This window comes from Condylostylus longicornis, unplaced genomic scaffold (genome assembly GCF_029603195.1).
Source record: "Condylostylus longicornis isolate FDR11 unplaced genomic scaffold, ASM2960319v2 ptg000044l, whole genome shotgun sequence".
NCBI classification, from domain to species: domain Eukaryota; kingdom Metazoa; phylum Arthropoda; class Insecta; order Diptera; family Dolichopodidae; genus Condylostylus; species Condylostylus longicornis.
Window position 1 is genome coordinate 9,982,713 of NW_026578013.1, and position 17,288 is coordinate 10,000,000.

At 25.9% G+C, this 17,288-nt stretch overlaps 3 protein-coding genes across 6 annotated transcripts in view; 2 read left to right on the forward strand and 1 right to left on the reverse strand.

Annotated features, from left to right (window-relative positions):
- Window positions 1-9,270: 9,270 nt before the first annotated feature.
- LOC129610195 (CUE domain-containing protein 1) lies at window positions 9,271-10,617 on the forward strand. The gene is made up of 2 exons (XM_055522643.1): window positions 9,271-9,718; window positions 9,818-10,617. Exons 1-2 carry the CDS (start codon window positions 9,557-9,559, stop codon window positions 10,505-10,507), a joined length of 852 nt encoding a protein of 283 aa, XP_055378618.1. The 5' UTR covers window positions 9,271-9,556; the 3' UTR covers window positions 10,508-10,617.
- A 1,374-nt stretch (window positions 10,618-11,991) lies between these two features.
- Window positions 11,992-14,062, reverse strand: LOC129610194 (putative nudix hydrolase 6). Of its 4 annotated transcripts, none has more exons than XM_055522640.1 (5): window positions 13,447-13,841; window positions 13,243-13,390; window positions 13,040-13,176; window positions 12,716-12,986; window positions 11,992-12,495 (listed from the first exon to the last, which is right to left on the reverse strand). In XM_055522640.1, coding segments are annotated over exons 1-5 (930 nt in total). In that variant the 5' UTR covers window positions 13,820-13,841; the 3' UTR covers window positions 11,992-12,494. The 4 variants fall into 4 exon arrangements, with proteins under 4 accessions (XP_055378615.1, XP_055378617.1, XP_055378614.1 ...); XM_055522642.1 differs by lacking the exon at window positions 11,992-12,495 and having other exon boundaries at window positions 12,526-12,986; window positions 13,447-13,760; window positions 13,810-13,841; XM_055522641.1 differs by lacking the exon at window positions 11,992-12,495 and adding an exon at window positions 13,966-14,062 and having other exon boundaries at window positions 12,528-12,986; window positions 13,447-13,760.
- A 1,014-nt stretch (window positions 14,063-15,076) lies between these two features.
- The window catches only part of LOC129610346 (iduronate 2-sulfatase), an 11,222-nt gene continuing 9,010 nt past the window's right edge, over window positions 15,077-17,288 (forward strand). Inside the window, exons 1-4 of the mRNA XM_055522901.1 lie at window positions 15,077-15,267; window positions 15,333-15,448; window positions 15,795-16,989; window positions 17,057-17,215. Coding sequence (XP_055378876.1) covers window positions 15,180-15,267; window positions 15,333-15,448; window positions 15,795-16,989; window positions 17,057-17,196 — 1,539 coding nt within the window. The 5' untranslated portion in view covers window positions 15,077-15,179 and the 3' untranslated portion in view covers window positions 17,197-17,215. The remainder of the gene's footprint in view (window positions 15,268-15,332; window positions 15,449-15,794; window positions 16,990-17,056; window positions 17,216-17,288) is intronic.

Sequence of the window (17,288 nt, forward strand, 5' to 3'; positions counted from 1 at the left end):
TCATTAACCAGTGTACCAATGAAGTTTGTTTAAGAAGGAAGAGAAGTTTGATAAAGAAAATAGTTTAATTAGAATAATATAAAATGGAAACATCAGATAAAATACTTTGAATTTTACAATTTGGTTTATAATATCCTACTAAAGTTACTAAAAATTTACTCCTCTTTTATTTTTTAAATAACAATAGAATAATTTATAGTATAGTAAGTCAAGTACGAATAAACGTTTGCTATTGGTACATGAAAATCGTAGTTTTAAAACAAGATTTTCATTTAATAAGAGGTTCAAGCCACCATTATTGTAATAATTTAAAATTAAGAATGTTCAGAGAACATTGAATTTCTGAACAAATGTTTTCAATTTTTCCAATGCGACGGCAACTCTGAAATATTTTTGAATTAGAGAGTTCAGGTCATATTTGTTTTCAAGTAAAGAACTTTAATCGAATAGAATTAGTGTTGGAAGATATGGTAATTTTTGGTTAATTCTAGACCTACATTATAATTATTAACACTTTATTTCTTCAATATAAAACATGTGTATATAAAGGTATATATAGCATGAAATTTTTGTTTACATAAGATGCCCTTTTAATCAAATAAATAATATAATATATAAACGCATATACTCTAATAATAAAAATAGCAACCTGTTATTCAGAAAACTAAACACTTTCTTTTTACAAGACACGTGGTTTTGTACATATATAAAAAAAACACACACACACTTTTATACGAATACAAGTTTTTTTTTTTAAATAAAAATTTGTTTCCTTTAATCGTAATCTCTTCCCTTAGGTATGTACATAAGGTTGGTGCTATATTTAAAATATTGAAAAATTTTACATAATTTTTAATATATCCTTAAGTTATTATTGAAAAAAAATTACAACTTAAGAGAGGATCAAATTTAACTATGGAAAATAACTGATGTGAATAAATGATAAAGGTAAAATATAAATTTTTAGTACTTTTGGAAAATATTTTATGTTAGCTACTTTAAATCTAAAATCAATTAGTACTAAAGGTACTCATTAAAATTAACATAGTATACTATTAGCAATTAGTACTATTTTAATTTGATTAGTACATATATTTAGGGATTAATTAAATTTAAAGAAAGCTCAGATTGTACTGTACAGATTTAACATACAATTTTAGAACACTATATTTTGCAATATATTTAGTTGAATGTAGAATAATATTTTTATGTGCAGTCAAAATCTAGATTCAATTCTTGAATATAAAAATAGTAGAAATCCTTTCTTGTGTACTCATGTTCCACGCATTTTTAAAATTTATTGGTTATAGTACAATGCATAAAATAAATTTAGTTAAAATTAAAAATGCTAATTAATTAAAAGTACGTATTAATGTTATTTTTTGACGTACAAAAATGTATCATACATGCGTACATAAAAATAAAATTCTTATCTATATACATAAAATGGATAAAGAATGGGAGAAACATTTACATATAATAAAATCGTTTGCTACGTATGAAAAAATGTTCCTATAAACAGGTGGAAAATAGCCCTTAAGATAAATAACTTTTATAGCTATTATTAATTCATTGAAAATATCTAAAAATAATAAAACCTTCTTGAATTAAAATTGTTGGTAAAAGCCTTACGTACTTATACGCATTAATTTTGTTTGTTTGTTACATATTTTATATGTACATAAAATCCTTTGAGGCGATATGTTGAACTTTTAAAAAGCTCTTCACATAATCTACAAACGGAATTTTAGTACTATAATAGATACAGATTTGTTAAAATTTCATATTTAATGAATTTCACAATGAATGAAATGTTAAAACATGTTTCTTTTCTGTTATTTCCGGAATTATAATTCCAGTTAACGAAATTTTTCATATTATGCATGCCTGTGCTGTCCAAAAAATTGGTTTCTATTAAAATAAAATAAGAGTTATTCAGTCAATCCATTAGGTTATTGATACAGTTTGAAATTCTTGGAATATTTTATTCTTTTTTCTCCTATAGAGCACATCGCAAGAGCATGGCATTAATCACAAAGCAACAATGAAAAAAAAAATGTATTATTGCTTCCATTTATGTTTAACGCTAAAGTATGTATCAAGAAGAACGCTAAGGTAAAAACGATAATTCATAGAAAAAATGCTCTGTTCATCGATTGTAAGGTCATTTTACTTAAAAATTTTTTTGATACAAATTTTTTTTTTTGAATCCTTTAATTAAAAAAAAAATATCAAACTGTTTAAAGTCTGCAAACGTTTAGTTCTAAGAAAGTTACATGTTAAAATTCGCTTTAGTATTGGTATACATCCGTACGAACGTATGTTTGAAGGGTATACTAAATTTGCCTTACTGTTTGTAATGCTAAAAAATAATGGTCTGAGATATAGACATAAGTGTACGTTTTTGATTAACGTCGAATTTTGAGTCGATTTAACCATGTCCGTCCGTTCGCCTGTCCATCTTAACAATAACTCAAAGTTTAATTGAGCTAAGCTCAACTTCACAAATGATTCTAACCAAATTTTCTCAAATGATGGGTTTCGAGGCAGTGGTTTGGATACTGATCCTACAACTTTATAAGATATTTGGTTGGTCTCACAAAGTATTGACGTTATAATATCGAGATTTCGCACAGACGAATGTTATTTGTGACAACTTCAGCAGTTATTTGGTCATATCTTAGAAATTACTTATGTAATATCAGTACTATACGTACTGATATTTCGTATAAGCCAATATAGTAACATTGGCCACTATTTTCGGTAAAAGCTTTTGTTGAGATATCATGGACGCTTATGAATAGGCAAAAGTTATTTGGCATTACCTGAGAAATTGTTGAAGTTATAATATAGATTTTGTGCAAACAAGTACATTATTGGGGCTATTATATTTGATAGAACTAGTTAAAAATTTTTAAATATTGATGGTAGCTGCTACAAATCTTGCTGTAACTATGCAGTGCTGAAATTTTTCATATGTTAATATGGCCATTATTTTTAGTAAAAATCTTTTAAATGGTATGAACTCATGTAATAATTGGCATATTTTAATTGGCATGTAATAATTGACATACAAATTTCAAAATCATTTATTTGTACGGGTGTCATAAAGTTAACACGGTCAACTGTATACCTATAGTTTCGTTTTTTTTATAGAAATAATCACTTGCATAATTTAATATTGGCATAATTCTTGTTAATTTATTTTTTTTAAATGTAAGGAAGTTAAGTATGTACGCATATGTATATGATGTTCTGTATACAAACTTTTATATAAATTATATTCTATCGAATTTGGTAAATGATAGGATTATTTTATTTAGAGGCAAAGGCGGATTTTACACATCAGGTATGCTATATTGCTATTATAATTAGTATTATAGGACTGGTTGTGTTTCTTTAATTCAGGACTTTAGAGTAACTTTCATTTTTTCAAAGAAACGGCAAAAACAATCCCAAATTGCCTCTATAAATAAAATTAATTATCAATATTGTCTCTACTGTTATAAGATGGATTTAATTTCATTACAAATTCAATTTTAAAACACGATTTCATAAATATCAGCAAATTATTAATTTTTTTTTCATGTATACATACATATATACAATATTCACAGGAGATAATGCTCAATGTACAAGATGTACTTTACGCTTCAACTCATTCAACATTTATTATAACCGGACACTGGATTTAGGACTAATTATATAATAATTTTTTCTGCGTAATAGGCATTTTTATAAAGCTATTGTGTTCATATATCAATTTTAATTACATTTTATGATTATAGAACCTACGTAATACACACACATACATATTTATACTTATTAGCTTTTACTTTTTTTCGACATTAAGAAATATTGAAACTACACAACTTTCGAAAGCAAAAAAGTCTCTTATTTTCTATAGTTAGACATCAATCATTTATTATTTTTATTAATGATAAAGGATGTAGTAGACAAAGGGACATTTCTCATTATAAACTCGAATTCAAAATAGTTATTGTTAATCATCTAAACGTGTATAATAAACAAGTGACTTAGATCAATCTAAATTTATCTTAGGCTATAGCTTTTAAACAAATGTTTCAATTATTCCATAATAAATAAATCATTAATAAATTATTTGAAAATCATAAAATATTTTGAAACATAAATATTACTTATAACCAATAAGTTTTATTGCATAAATAAATATTAGCAATTAAAATAAAAATTAAATAACAATTAATATTTCTTTTCTCCAAAATTTCTAAAAAGAAATTTTTTTTTTGTTATTTCAAACTCTATTTACGCAAACATCATTCTATAATAATTTTATAACCTGCAAAAGATCGTAATTTCCTGATAAGAGAAAATGCTTGCTAAAAATTAAATTTCTTTTCTAATGTTGCTTTTTTTAACTTAATTTTTTTTTATATAATACGGGAATAAAATTATTATTGATCTTATACATAGTATCCTTACTAATCGTCCGTCTGGTTGCTCTTTCTAATTGAATATACTTTATTATTGTGTTCCAGTTGTATTGAATTGTTAATTTCTTTCCTTAAAGAGATCAATCGTCCTGTATATTATGACTAGTTATAATATCTTAATACTAGTTATAATTTCTCGGTTGTATTGATAAGCAGCACGTGAATCATGATAGTATGTGACATTTTTAAATCGTTTAATTTTGGATTTTGGAGTGAAAACTTCATAAAATTCTATTACAAAATTTTTTTTAATTTTTTTGGTTTTATTAATAGAAGTGATATATTCTGTCGGTTTCCGTTTTTTGGTCTTGTTAACTCCTAAAACAGTAACATTTACATTGTTTTAAAATTGTTAACAATTTTTTTTTTTGACTGCAGCATAGCTTGTTACATGTATCCCTACAGCGCTTTGAAAGTCAGATGGAAAATGTAATTTTGATTGTAAGATAAAGATAGGTAGGGCCGATTCTGACTTGTTCGTTGCAATAGGCGATTTCTAAAAAGTGCACTCCCTCTTAAAACAATGAACAACATGCAATAAACATTACAAATTGCGCATAATAATTATTTTCCTGTAACTTAATCATGCTGAATTCAAGATAAGGCACAGACTAAAACCCTTTAATTAAACCTCCAGCTTTTTGTTTTACGATATTTTTATATAGGAGACACGTTATCAAGTTTATTACGCTGCAAATAGAAAGAAAAACATTTTTAGAAAACAAGAAACAGAAAAAATTGGGAAATTGGTTTAAGATTTAGTTTGGTTTTGTTAGTTTTTAATATAGCAGCCCTTCTTCCCGCTGCCTATTGCATATATGGTATAGATTCGATACTGAAGATATAGGAAGGAGAAGTTGCAAATGTTAATAATGCAATTTTATCTTATCCTTATAATTAAATATTTAGATATATGTTCGTTTTTTGTTAGTTACTTCTGAATTGTTAGTTACAAAATTTCAAGTAAGCTACTGTTATTAAGCACACGGTGATAATTTTGCTCGATTCATGTTGATATTAGTTACAGATACAGATTTCTTGTTGGTTTTTTCTATTTTTATTTTATTATTTCTGTTTTTTTAATGAAATTTTTTCAAGATTTTGTTTTAATATTTGAAAAGCTTATAAAATGTTGAACCTACGTAAATATTCAATCAAATATATTATTATAAAATGCGCAGTATTCGCACATCTTTAAAAAAAATCGGTGGGGAGATTTATAGATGGAAAACTTGCAGGAAGCCTGAGGGCAAATAGTCAAAATGATTAAGGGATGTTGGCAAAAAAATTGCAGCTTTATATTTTTTTTTCTAGTCTTAATAGAATGAATAGAATTATTTTATATTTTAAAACAAACAAAAAAAGAAACTTATAAATAAAAATAGAAAAAAAAATTAATTAGTATTAGCAATTTTATCGTCGATTCTTCTTAAGTCATTGAACTGTTAATTTTTTTAAATTAAAATACTTAAAATTATATTTTGTTTGTGTCTTTTGATTTCTTATCATTTTATAGCCATTATGGTCGCCTGACTTTTTTTCTGATTTTTCATTCATAAATTATATGTGTTTGTTTTATTTTTTCTATTTTTTCTTTAAATTATTTTAATTTCCATTGATTACAAAAAATATAAAATAAAAAAATTGTAATTGATTGTAGTCAAAATAAATGGAACTTCGTTATTGCGAATAATATTGTTGCCGTGTATTTAAAATGATGTAGACAGATTCAAAATCAGCTTCGGGTAATTTACCGTTTATGCTGATTATTCAAAATTATAAAATTTTTTAAATTTCTTTTCCTTATTCCGAACTAACGAGAACTTAACAGGTTAAACATTAACAGATAATTGAAATGTAGAAAAGGAAAATATTGCTTGGATTCCTAAACTTAACAGGACAACAGAAATATTTTAAATTAATTAAAAATTTTAAAGAAATAAATCAAAATTAAACATAAAAAGCTAGTTATGTTGAGATTAATTTGTATTTTGTTAATCTGAGGCTTTGCCGGCAGGCCTTCCTATTGATTTAAAGTTGAACGTTACGTGGGTATCCAAGTAACTAATATGCAATTGAAATGTTGTATGTCATTTTAGTAGTGCTCAATGAATTTTTTTACAACTAATCAAGTAAAGCTAATTTAAACTGATTTAGGTTGATTTTAATAATTTGTCAGAATCTATACAAGGAACCACTTTTTGCTTAAAATGAAAATAATAAAAATAATTACCGTTTTACGTAATAAATTTTATTTTTTATTTTAATTCTATTTTCAATTCCCTATGTGCTTATTATTTTTAAATTAATTATACATATATAAAATATAATTTAATGAAGCCGAAAAATTTTTGATAAGAGTTATCTGTATTAAAAGCGTGCTACATAATTTATTAAATACAATAGGTCGGTATAAATAACTAAAGCTTAACTCAAAATTTTTCTTTCGTTTTCATTTTACATTTCAAATAATAATAAAATATGGACATGGCCTTTTGATTTATGTATGCATAATGTATGTGAGATTATACTTTAAGGATAAGGTATGAACTCTCAGAAACAATATTTCAATATCCTTCCAATTTTAAAAATATATGCAGATTGATAAAACAAAAAATAACTGTTTAATTAAAACGATAATGAGTTTTAATGTGTATTACATTATAATTGATGTTGCGGAATATACTGATTCACTAATTCCGGAAGTAGTTATACAAAGCATAATCAAATGTATTTTAAGATATTAAAATTTTGAAAAGAGTTTGGCTTGCACTTTATATAAACATAAACGTATTCAATTTGTGTATTAGAAGAAGTTAAAATGTAAAACAAAAAGCTTATAGACGATCAACCATGCTTATGCATATTATAAAACTTCTATTCATTTCAATAAATCGAAAAGATAATCGAAAAATCATATTCAAAAATCATATTCAATAAAAATTCAATAAATTGAAAAGAAAGAAACGTTGGGTCAAACCAATGGTTTGTATTGTAGCACTTTTCTCTTCAACAAGTGAAAATACTGCTTTGCAAAACAATCGATGTATACCTACCGCACCATTAAAATTATTTTCATTCATATACGAAACTATTTCTAGGATTGCATATATTTAGGATGAACAGTTTATGCAGTTTTTGAAATAAAGTGAAATAAAGCAAAAATTAATTTAAAGAGGGGTTAACATAATGCTCGATTTTAAGGGTTAATTGCGTGAGTTAAGAAAAATAATTATATTTTTTAATGTCATCGAATTTACCGTTACCTTTCTGCGTTTATTGAAATTTGAAAAAGCTTGCGGTTTCGGAAATATAAGGCGTCAAAAATTCAAATTTTACAAATTTCAAGATAACTTGAAATAACCGTTTTACGATAACTTGAGAGGGGGTGGAGATGGGAAAAAGTTTTCTTCTAACGAAATGAACTATTTATTAGTGCCTAAAAGCTACTAAAATTTCAGGCTCCCACATCCTGGGGTCTAGAAGCAAAACAACATCAAAAATTTAAAAAAAAAACGGATTTTATGTAACGGTAAATTTTATGGACATTTTGTTTTTTTTAAAGTTCAAGTATAGTATGCGGTGATATAAAAAGCATCCCACCTGCTTTTTACAGTAAACAGTTGAAAAATGGCATTTTTAGGGTTTTGGGTGGTATAACTTTTAGAGGGGAGGAAATAGGTAAAAATTATGTTCTACGAAAATAAGTTTCTATTAAGGATCTATATACATATAAAATTTCAACTTTCTATCTTCAAAAGTGTAGAAGTTTTGTAAACAGACACAGACAGACCAACGGACGGAAAGACGGACGGACGGACGGACGGACAGAGTGAAATTAATAAGCACTTTTTTTCAAAAATTATTTTAGAAAAGTGCTGAAAATGGTATTCATTTTAAATAATTCTCCAATTACTATTAAATCTTGCATACGTTTAGGAGAAATCTTGAAACAGTAATTTAAAAAATATAGAATTAGAATGCAATAACAGTAAGGGTTAAAGATAATAAGGGTTGGCGACCACTTTATTATTTACGTTAAAAACAGAACAAGAGCGATTTTCCGCAGCGAAATCTCAGAATTCATATAGAATTCACAATTTAGTGAAATAGTCTAAATTCCTATTTTACAGCTGGTGATTTTTTTTTGGCATTATATGCTTCCATGTTTATGTGACACTATATACACTAGTTGATTTCTTCGTTCCGCTCATATCCTGGGTTAAGAACGAAAATTGTCCACTAATGGCATCACATTTGTTCTATTTTTACGGTTAGGTCTCTTGATTTGAAATGTACAGATTTGAACACAATTTAACGCAAGCCAAATTAGACTCTTTTATTACAATTTTCCCCAGTGTATGTAACGTATAAATTTTTCTCAGTATAAATGTAAATGCTCTTCCACGTATAAATGCTAAGGCGTATATTCACGACCATAAATCAAATACAGTATGTATAGTGTCAGTGACAGGAGGGATGACGGTTACTTTCTATGATATTGAAAAGGAATTAATTTTGATCAATAGCAAAATAACTAATGTTTTTTTTTTAAAATGCCTATTGAGAAGAAAATTTTCAAATTTCTTGAAAATTTAGAAAAAATTGAAAAAAATTCATGGGAATAGTTTAATACTTAAAATGAAATTAATTTAAGATTTTAATTCTTAACCGACTCTCAAAATTGATAAGTGTCAAAATCAATTATTAGCTTTTGGGGATTGCCGTCGCTACCGCAAAAACTTTGTCTGTCATAAACAATTGTCAAAATTTAGTTGTATTCAGATTTCAGATATCATATAATTTTTATTTCAATAACATTTTCAATTTTTGTTATTAAAGAGAATAAAAGAAATATCAAAGATTTATGCAAATATTTACTCACTTTTTACACAAAAGATGAGACGTAATTAAAAAAATGTTTCTCAAATGTAAACAAACCGATTTTATCGCTGGACGATATAAATGTTTTTGAACTTGTGAAAAAAAGTTTTAAAAATTATTAAATCTGTAAAATTTATTGAGAAGTTCTTTTATTTATAAATTTGGTGAAATTTCGTTTATTTATATTAAATCACATTATGGCTTCAACAATGCAGCTAGAATTTTCACAAGCTATGTCAGATTTTAAGACCATGTTTCCGGAAATGGATAGAGATGTTATAGAAGCAGTTCTTAGAGCAAATCAAGGAGCTGTAGATGCTACTATTGATCAGTTACTTACTATGAGCACTGATAATCAAGTAAGTAGAATTATATTGTTTAGAAATTAATAAAAATACCTTGCTATGTATTAATTCATTATTGATTGAAACGATGTAATTGTGATTCCGTATTTTTAGAATGAGCGCTTACGAATAGAATTGGAAAATTCTAGTGATAGTCCTCCTTCAGGAAATGATATGCTTATCAATACTGCTGACAATACAATGGGCTCAAATATATCAGAAAATGTAGAGACGCAATTAATTGATACAACTGAGCAACCAAAAACATTGCTATCAACATCACCATTACCTAGTAATCTGGGCACAAATTTAATTAACACTGGTGCTTCTCCAAAAATAAAATGTAATAAATCTTTGACATCACCAACTGGCTCACCAGTAAATTCCGCTCGCGATACTGAAGGTAAGAGAAAATGGAATCCACCACTATTAAGTCCTTTGCCACCATCATTCTTACGTTTGAATACTATTTCGTGTGATGTTCTGAGAAGTGATTTTGATTTACCTGATGAACAATTTGCTATGATGTTGCAAAACGAAGAATTTATGAATGAATTAAGATGGAATCAAGAGTTCATGAGTGCTTTAGAAAAAGAACAGCAGGGTAAATCTGAAGGAGATATGGCATTTAAAGATCGGGTTCGACATATGGGTAAAGTATCTAGAAAAAAATTTTTGCAGGTTGCGAGAGTATTTACCTGGCAACGCAATAAAAAAGCAACTTCCGCAAAACAAATTGATTCATTACCTTTAAAAGAGGAACATAGTGATGATGATGATCATCACATAAATGTAAAAAAGTAAATTTAAGATATAAGGCAAAATACAACAATGTGATTGGAAATTAATATTATTTACTCAATATTATGTTAAATTATTCTATTTAAATTATTAAGAAAGGTAACCAAACAATTCAGTATGGAATTTTATTTTTTTAAATAACATCTAAACTTTTGTTTAATGTTTTAATTAAAATTAAGAAAAGGTATATGTAACATTTATAACAACTTTTTAGAGTATTTATAAATATACATATCTGATTAGCTAAATACGTTTGCTGTTGAAATTTTCTATGTACAAATTCAATTTTCCAGTTTTGTGCAATATATAAAATATTAAAATGAAAGTGCAATATAATGTATGCTTAATAATAGTAATTAAATTAATACTCTAACATTGATTTGAAATATGATCTAGAATCTCCTTGCTTAAATTTCGATTATAGATTATCTTTTGCGAAATATATTTAGATTAATATTTCAGTTATATAGATTAAGGTGCCAAACCATTTTTTATTTTAATTTGAAGTTGAGTTGATAAAAGAAAAGGTTTTTAGTTGCCATTGTTTTTAAAATTCTTTAATAGTGCCAAATTTTTTTTACGCTTTAAACATTTAAATTAATTTGATACAAAAAAATAAAAATTATCATTAAATTAATAATAATTTCATCTCGCGAATTATATTATTTGTCTTGTAAACGTATTTAGATCTTATAAAAATATTTATGAATTTTTAAATTTCAATATAACAAAGTATCTAGATAAAATTATTTAAAGATGTTCATTAATAAAAATAAATAATTTTTTTATATTAATTATAAATTTTATCTTCAAAAATTTTATAACAGTGAAGTAAATGAAAAAAATTAATTTTTTGTTTTTTTTTTCGTTGTAATACTATAACATCTTTTTAAGGTTCTGTTACTTTGAATGTTGCAGATAATATATCTTAAACTATAAATTAATGTAAAACATACTAAGAGCAATTAAAGACCCCTATTTAATTAAACTCAATAAATATTGATATACATATTATATACACATATATATAAAGAAAAAATATAATATGAGTACATATAATTATACATAAGTTTGTATGTATAAATTTTAAAAAAAATTGCAATTAGTTAGATACTTTTTTGACTCCGATTAGACTGGAAAAGTAAGAATCCAAAATAGAAGATTATCTATTATAATATTAAGTAAATAAAAACAATGTTTTTTGACTGATAGTGAATGAATTTTAAACTTTATTTAAAATATTGATTAGATTTCTAAGTAATAACATTGATACAGAAATAATTTTAATGAAATTTTGAAATTAGGTTTTTTTTTTGTTTTTATATTTAAGGTACTTGTTTAAGATCTCAATCTTTACTCTTATTGATAATTATACATGTAAAGTGTGATCATCCGAAAATGTAATCATCAAAATCTACCTTGAAATTAAATAATAGTTCTTGAATTTTGATTTTTTGTTATAAAAAATTTCAAGGTTCATCAATAACTAAACAAGTTTTTGTCTATTATTTATTTTGTTAAATTTTATTAAACAAAGAGTAATTGTTTATAATTTTAGTTTTTTTACAACTTTCAAAATTAAATTGTATTTTTATGTTATTTTGAACATAGGTACATCATTTTTATTTGTATACAATTAATTCAAATTCTTTATTGCTATACATGTATATATGTTAAATGCATATATATATATACTTCGATAACTGAAAAATAGAGGAAAAAAGGAAAGTTAAGGAAATATAGAAAATAAATCTAAGCATCTCGCAAAATTTTCTAAAAAAAGATCTATATAAAAAATATAACAATAATTTTATCCAATGTATGATTATGCAAATTTTTCTCTTTAGAGCAGCCTAAATTTCATTTTATACACTAAGAATTATGCAAATAATAGACTAATTTTATTTGTGAAAATATTAAAACACAAAAAAGTTTTCATTTTCATGTACCTAATCTCAGCACCTTTTCTTTGAAATAATAGCATTAAAATTCTGTAATAGAAAAAAGTGAATATTCTCTAATTATATTAAAAATAAATAGACTTAAAATATTAATAAATGTTTTAAATTCATAATGTATAAAATTTTTTGATTTTTAATGTTAAAATTATTATTCAATAGACGTAAAAACCATAAGATAAAACAAAAAAAAAAAATTTTTAGGTATTTTGGATTAAAATATTTATTGAAAAATCAGCAAGTAAAAAATCACCAAGCCGCATTCAAAAGCTCCGCAACTGCTTTTACAAAATTTTTATGGTTTGCATGTAAAACTATTTCGCTATTCACATCCTGCCATTTGACATTAACAGCATCATCGCCAGCGCAAAGGTCTAATTTACCGGCAAGTACACCGCTTTCATCATGAAAATTATAAGCAACAGTTTCTATCCAAGAATTGTCTGTGTTACGAAAATCATCAACATAGCCTTTGTAAATTTCTTTTCCTTCGGCAAAGAACTCATCTATTAATTTTTTTTGTTCTAAAATATTTTGAAATTTAATTAAAATTATCGTAATTAATAAATTATTTTACCAAGGCTATCCAAAGCTTCCTCTATAAATTCGCGTTTCAGAGTAGTGGTAACCTTTTCACCAGGGTCCACCATGCCACCTGGTATAGCCCACATTTTATTGTCATGACGTTGAATAGCAACCATTTCAAGAATATTTCTATATTGAAAAAAAATATAATATTATTAATATTGATCCGTGAAGATTAAATATTATATTGTTGACTTATTTGATCCAGGTTTTTTCACTTTTGCACCATCTTCTGTTCTTTTCCACCTTGTCACAATCGGGTCAGCAGCATGATTGGGGCCCCATCTTCCTAACAAACCACGACCACGTAATCCAGTTCTACCAATAGGATTGAGCGGACAACCTGAAAATTGATTGTCAAAAATAGAAAAGTAACTACGCATAGAAATTTTGAATTACCAGAATTATCTATTTTGTATTGCCCCATATGAGAAACACGATTAACTTGACCGTCTAAAGTGTTCCATTTAGGATTGAATTCTCCAATTTCGGGATCTGCATAGACTTTTCCATGAATATGCTCTGACGTGTAGGATGGAGGATCATATTTTGTAAAATCGCAAGACCAAAACACAAATTCATCAGGTACAGTAAATCGTTTTATGTCACTTTGTGGATAAATACTATTTCTGCAACTTAAATGTTTAAATACTCCTAATTTAACAATATTGCTGCACATTTTGGAAGTATGTAAGTATCGATCAAATAAGAAACTAAAAATAAATATTATTCTATTATTGAAAATTTGTGTAAACATTTCACCGGTATCCATGCAATCGGTTATTTCCCTTTTTGGCTATAGCGCATAGATTATATTTGATAAAAAATTTTATTTATTTTTTGTAAAATTTTTCAATTCATTGTCAATAGATTGTTTTATTCAATTAGAAATGTGATAGAAGCCTTTTTTTAACATACCTCAATTAAAATTTTGTAAACAAATTAAATCACAGATTAAAAATCCTAGCAAAACAAAAAATTAACACAAAAACAAGAAATGACAGCAGATTGAAAACCGTACAATTTTTAAAGACATTTTATGGTACTCTGGCGGGGAATAGAAGTACCAATTCTACATCAAGTATTTTAAAAGATATTCCAAAATCTCCAGTATAACAAAATATATTCATTTATGATCTAATCGGAATGTCAAAATATACTTAAATTCTTATTGTAACTGCATAACAAATAGTATTTCATTTATATGGAAAGTTTTAGTAAAATTGTGTTTTTATTTGCTTATATCAGTGAAGGGAAGTATGTTGTAGTTAATTTTTGAAATTGAAACTGCAAAAAAAATTCACCGTTCAAGAGATCATTTTGGAAAATTTTATTTAGAAGTCAGTTATAGAATCTTTGTAGCATAATTTATTCAAAGAAAGCAACCTAGTATGATGAGTCAATGACGATTCAATATCAATGAAATTATATTATTATAATTGTAAATTTTAATAAGGGGACCGGAAAATAATCAATTATTAATTAAATTTTTTAAACTTTAACTTTTTTTAATATTTTAACATTATTTTTTTAATGCGGTACACAAAAGAGAAAAGCGTGCATTCAATCATCAACTTTGTTGTAGTCTAACGAAGAGAACACGTAAGGTATGGATTTTTACTAAAATAGTAAATTATTATGTATTGTATTTTTTGGGTAAGAATTACTCTGGAAACTTGAAAATAGATGTCTCTGAATGAATGACAACAATTTCAATTTTTCTATTTCATTTCCTGTGAAACTTGAAAGTGGTCATGTTCATACCTAACTTAAAAACTTTTTGACGGTTTTCATAAATATATTATTTTTTTTACAATAAGATAAAAAGTATAGTTTTTATATTTAATTGTCTTATGAACTTGTAATTTAAAATTGACATTTAATTAAATATATTTAAGTTAGCCTTTCAATCTAAGAATTATTGTGATTACTGGTTTGATTACAAAGCTACAAATGCAAATCATTTTATAATATGTGATACGCTATAGTTATATGTTTGAGTTTAATTTTCTTTATGGTTAACGGTTCTTTTAATCACAAATTATTGTATTCATATGTAAATGCTGCATAATATTTATTCTATTTTATACGAATACGAATAAATTTATGCTACGGCACTGAAATATTAAAGGATGACATGGATTACAGTGTTCTTCTTTTTATTAATTTTGATAAACAGCGTTCAAAATAAATTTGAGGAGAAAAGGAATGTCCTCATGAGTATGAAAACTAATGAATAAGTGTGTACTTCAAAATGCAAATGAAAATAATTGTTTTCATTTCAGTTATAATGGATGACTTTCGTCCAGCAATATTTGCATATGGTGATAGGCTAGCTAAAACACCCAATATCGATAAATTTGTGGAAAAAAGTTTTTATTTTACTAGAGCCTATGCCCAGGTAAGTCAATTTATTATTAAATGTGCAGTATATGTAGACATAAATGTTTGCTTTACTATCTAAGGTGTTAAATGCACGTACAAACAAAATTTTTTCTACCTACTAGAGTAAACACCAGTAGTAATGAAATAGAATAAAATAGAAATTCATAATTGACTTTAAAATCTGTAAAAGAATTGCTGAATTTTTCAAAAAGTTGATTTTTTTAAAATAAATTTTATCACTGCTTCTTTAATATTTTGCCAAATTTTAAGTATTCCATTAATACCTAATATAGCTAAACACCTCATCTACTTATGTACATAAGAGTAAAAAGCATAATTACTAGTGCCATTCATTTTTTTAGCAAGCTTTATGTGCTCCAAGTCGAAATTCTATGCTAACAGGTCGCAGACCAGATACAATCCATCTTTATGATTTTTATAACTATTGGAGAACATTTGTTGGTAATTTTACAACCTTACCTCAATATTTCAAAGAAAATGGATATCTTACACATTCTGTTGGTAAAGTATTTCATCCTGGTATATCTTCAAATTTTACAGACGATTACCCATTAAGTTGGTCGAATAAACCTTTTCATCCGAAAACAGAAAGCTTTATGAATTCTGCGGTTTGTCCAGATGGCTCTGGTGTGAAAAAAAAGAATTTAATATGTCCTATAAGAGTACATTCTCAGCCACTTCAAACACTTCCGGATATAGAATCTGCAAATGAAGCATGCCGGTTTTTAAAAAACAATAAAAAACAAGCAAAACCTTTCTTTTTAGCGGTTGGTTTTCATAAACCTCATATCCCATTTCGTTTTCCAAAAAAATTTTTAGGAAATTTTTCTGAAACTGATTTTGATTGGAAAATAAGTCCGTATAAACCATTGGATATGCCTGATATTGCGTGGAATCCTTTTACGGATATTAGAATGAGAGATGATTTTGCAAATTTGAGTATACCATTGTTTGGACCTATACCAAAAGAAAAGGCTATAAAAATACGTGAATCATATTATGCTGCAGTGTCATATGTTGATGATTTATTTGGAAAAATTTTAACCGAAGTTAATTTAGAAAATACAATAGTGCTATTAACTAGTGATCATGGTTGGTCATTAGGAGAACATGGTGAATGGGCAAAATATAGTAATTTTGAAATATCATTGCGAGTACCATTTATACTATATAGTCCAGAATTTCAACTTAAAAAAAGAAAACCAATAAAACATATTATAGAACTAATAGACGTTTTCCCAACTTTAATTGATTTAGCAAATCTTTCAAAATTACCAAAATGTAAGACCAACAAAAAATATTTAAAAGCCTGTGTTGAAGGGAAGAGTTTATATAAAATTTTAAAAAATAATTCAAAAGGAACATTACCGAATATAGCATTGAGCCAATATCCTCGACCAAATATTCATCCTAAATTAAAATCAAATACAGATAAACCTAGATTAAACCAAATTAAGGTAATGGGTTATTCAATTAGAACAAATAATTTTCGATATACTATGTGGATAAAATTTACTCCAAAAAATTTTACACGTCGTAAGTATTTAAGTATTTACTTTTATTTCTTTAGATAGTTAATAAATAAATGCATAACATATTTCAGATTGGAACAAAATTTATGCCAGAGAACTTTATGATCATAGATTTGATGATGAAGAAGCAATAAATTTAGTTAATTCGTCTTTTTACAAGCAAACCCTTACCAGATTGGAAAATAAATTAATAACATGTTTTTCAAAGTGACTCTACATATTTTGAAAATGTAAGTTAAATATTATTTTATATTATAAAAATTATTTAATTTTAAAACAATTTGATGTGAAAACCCCTGCAAT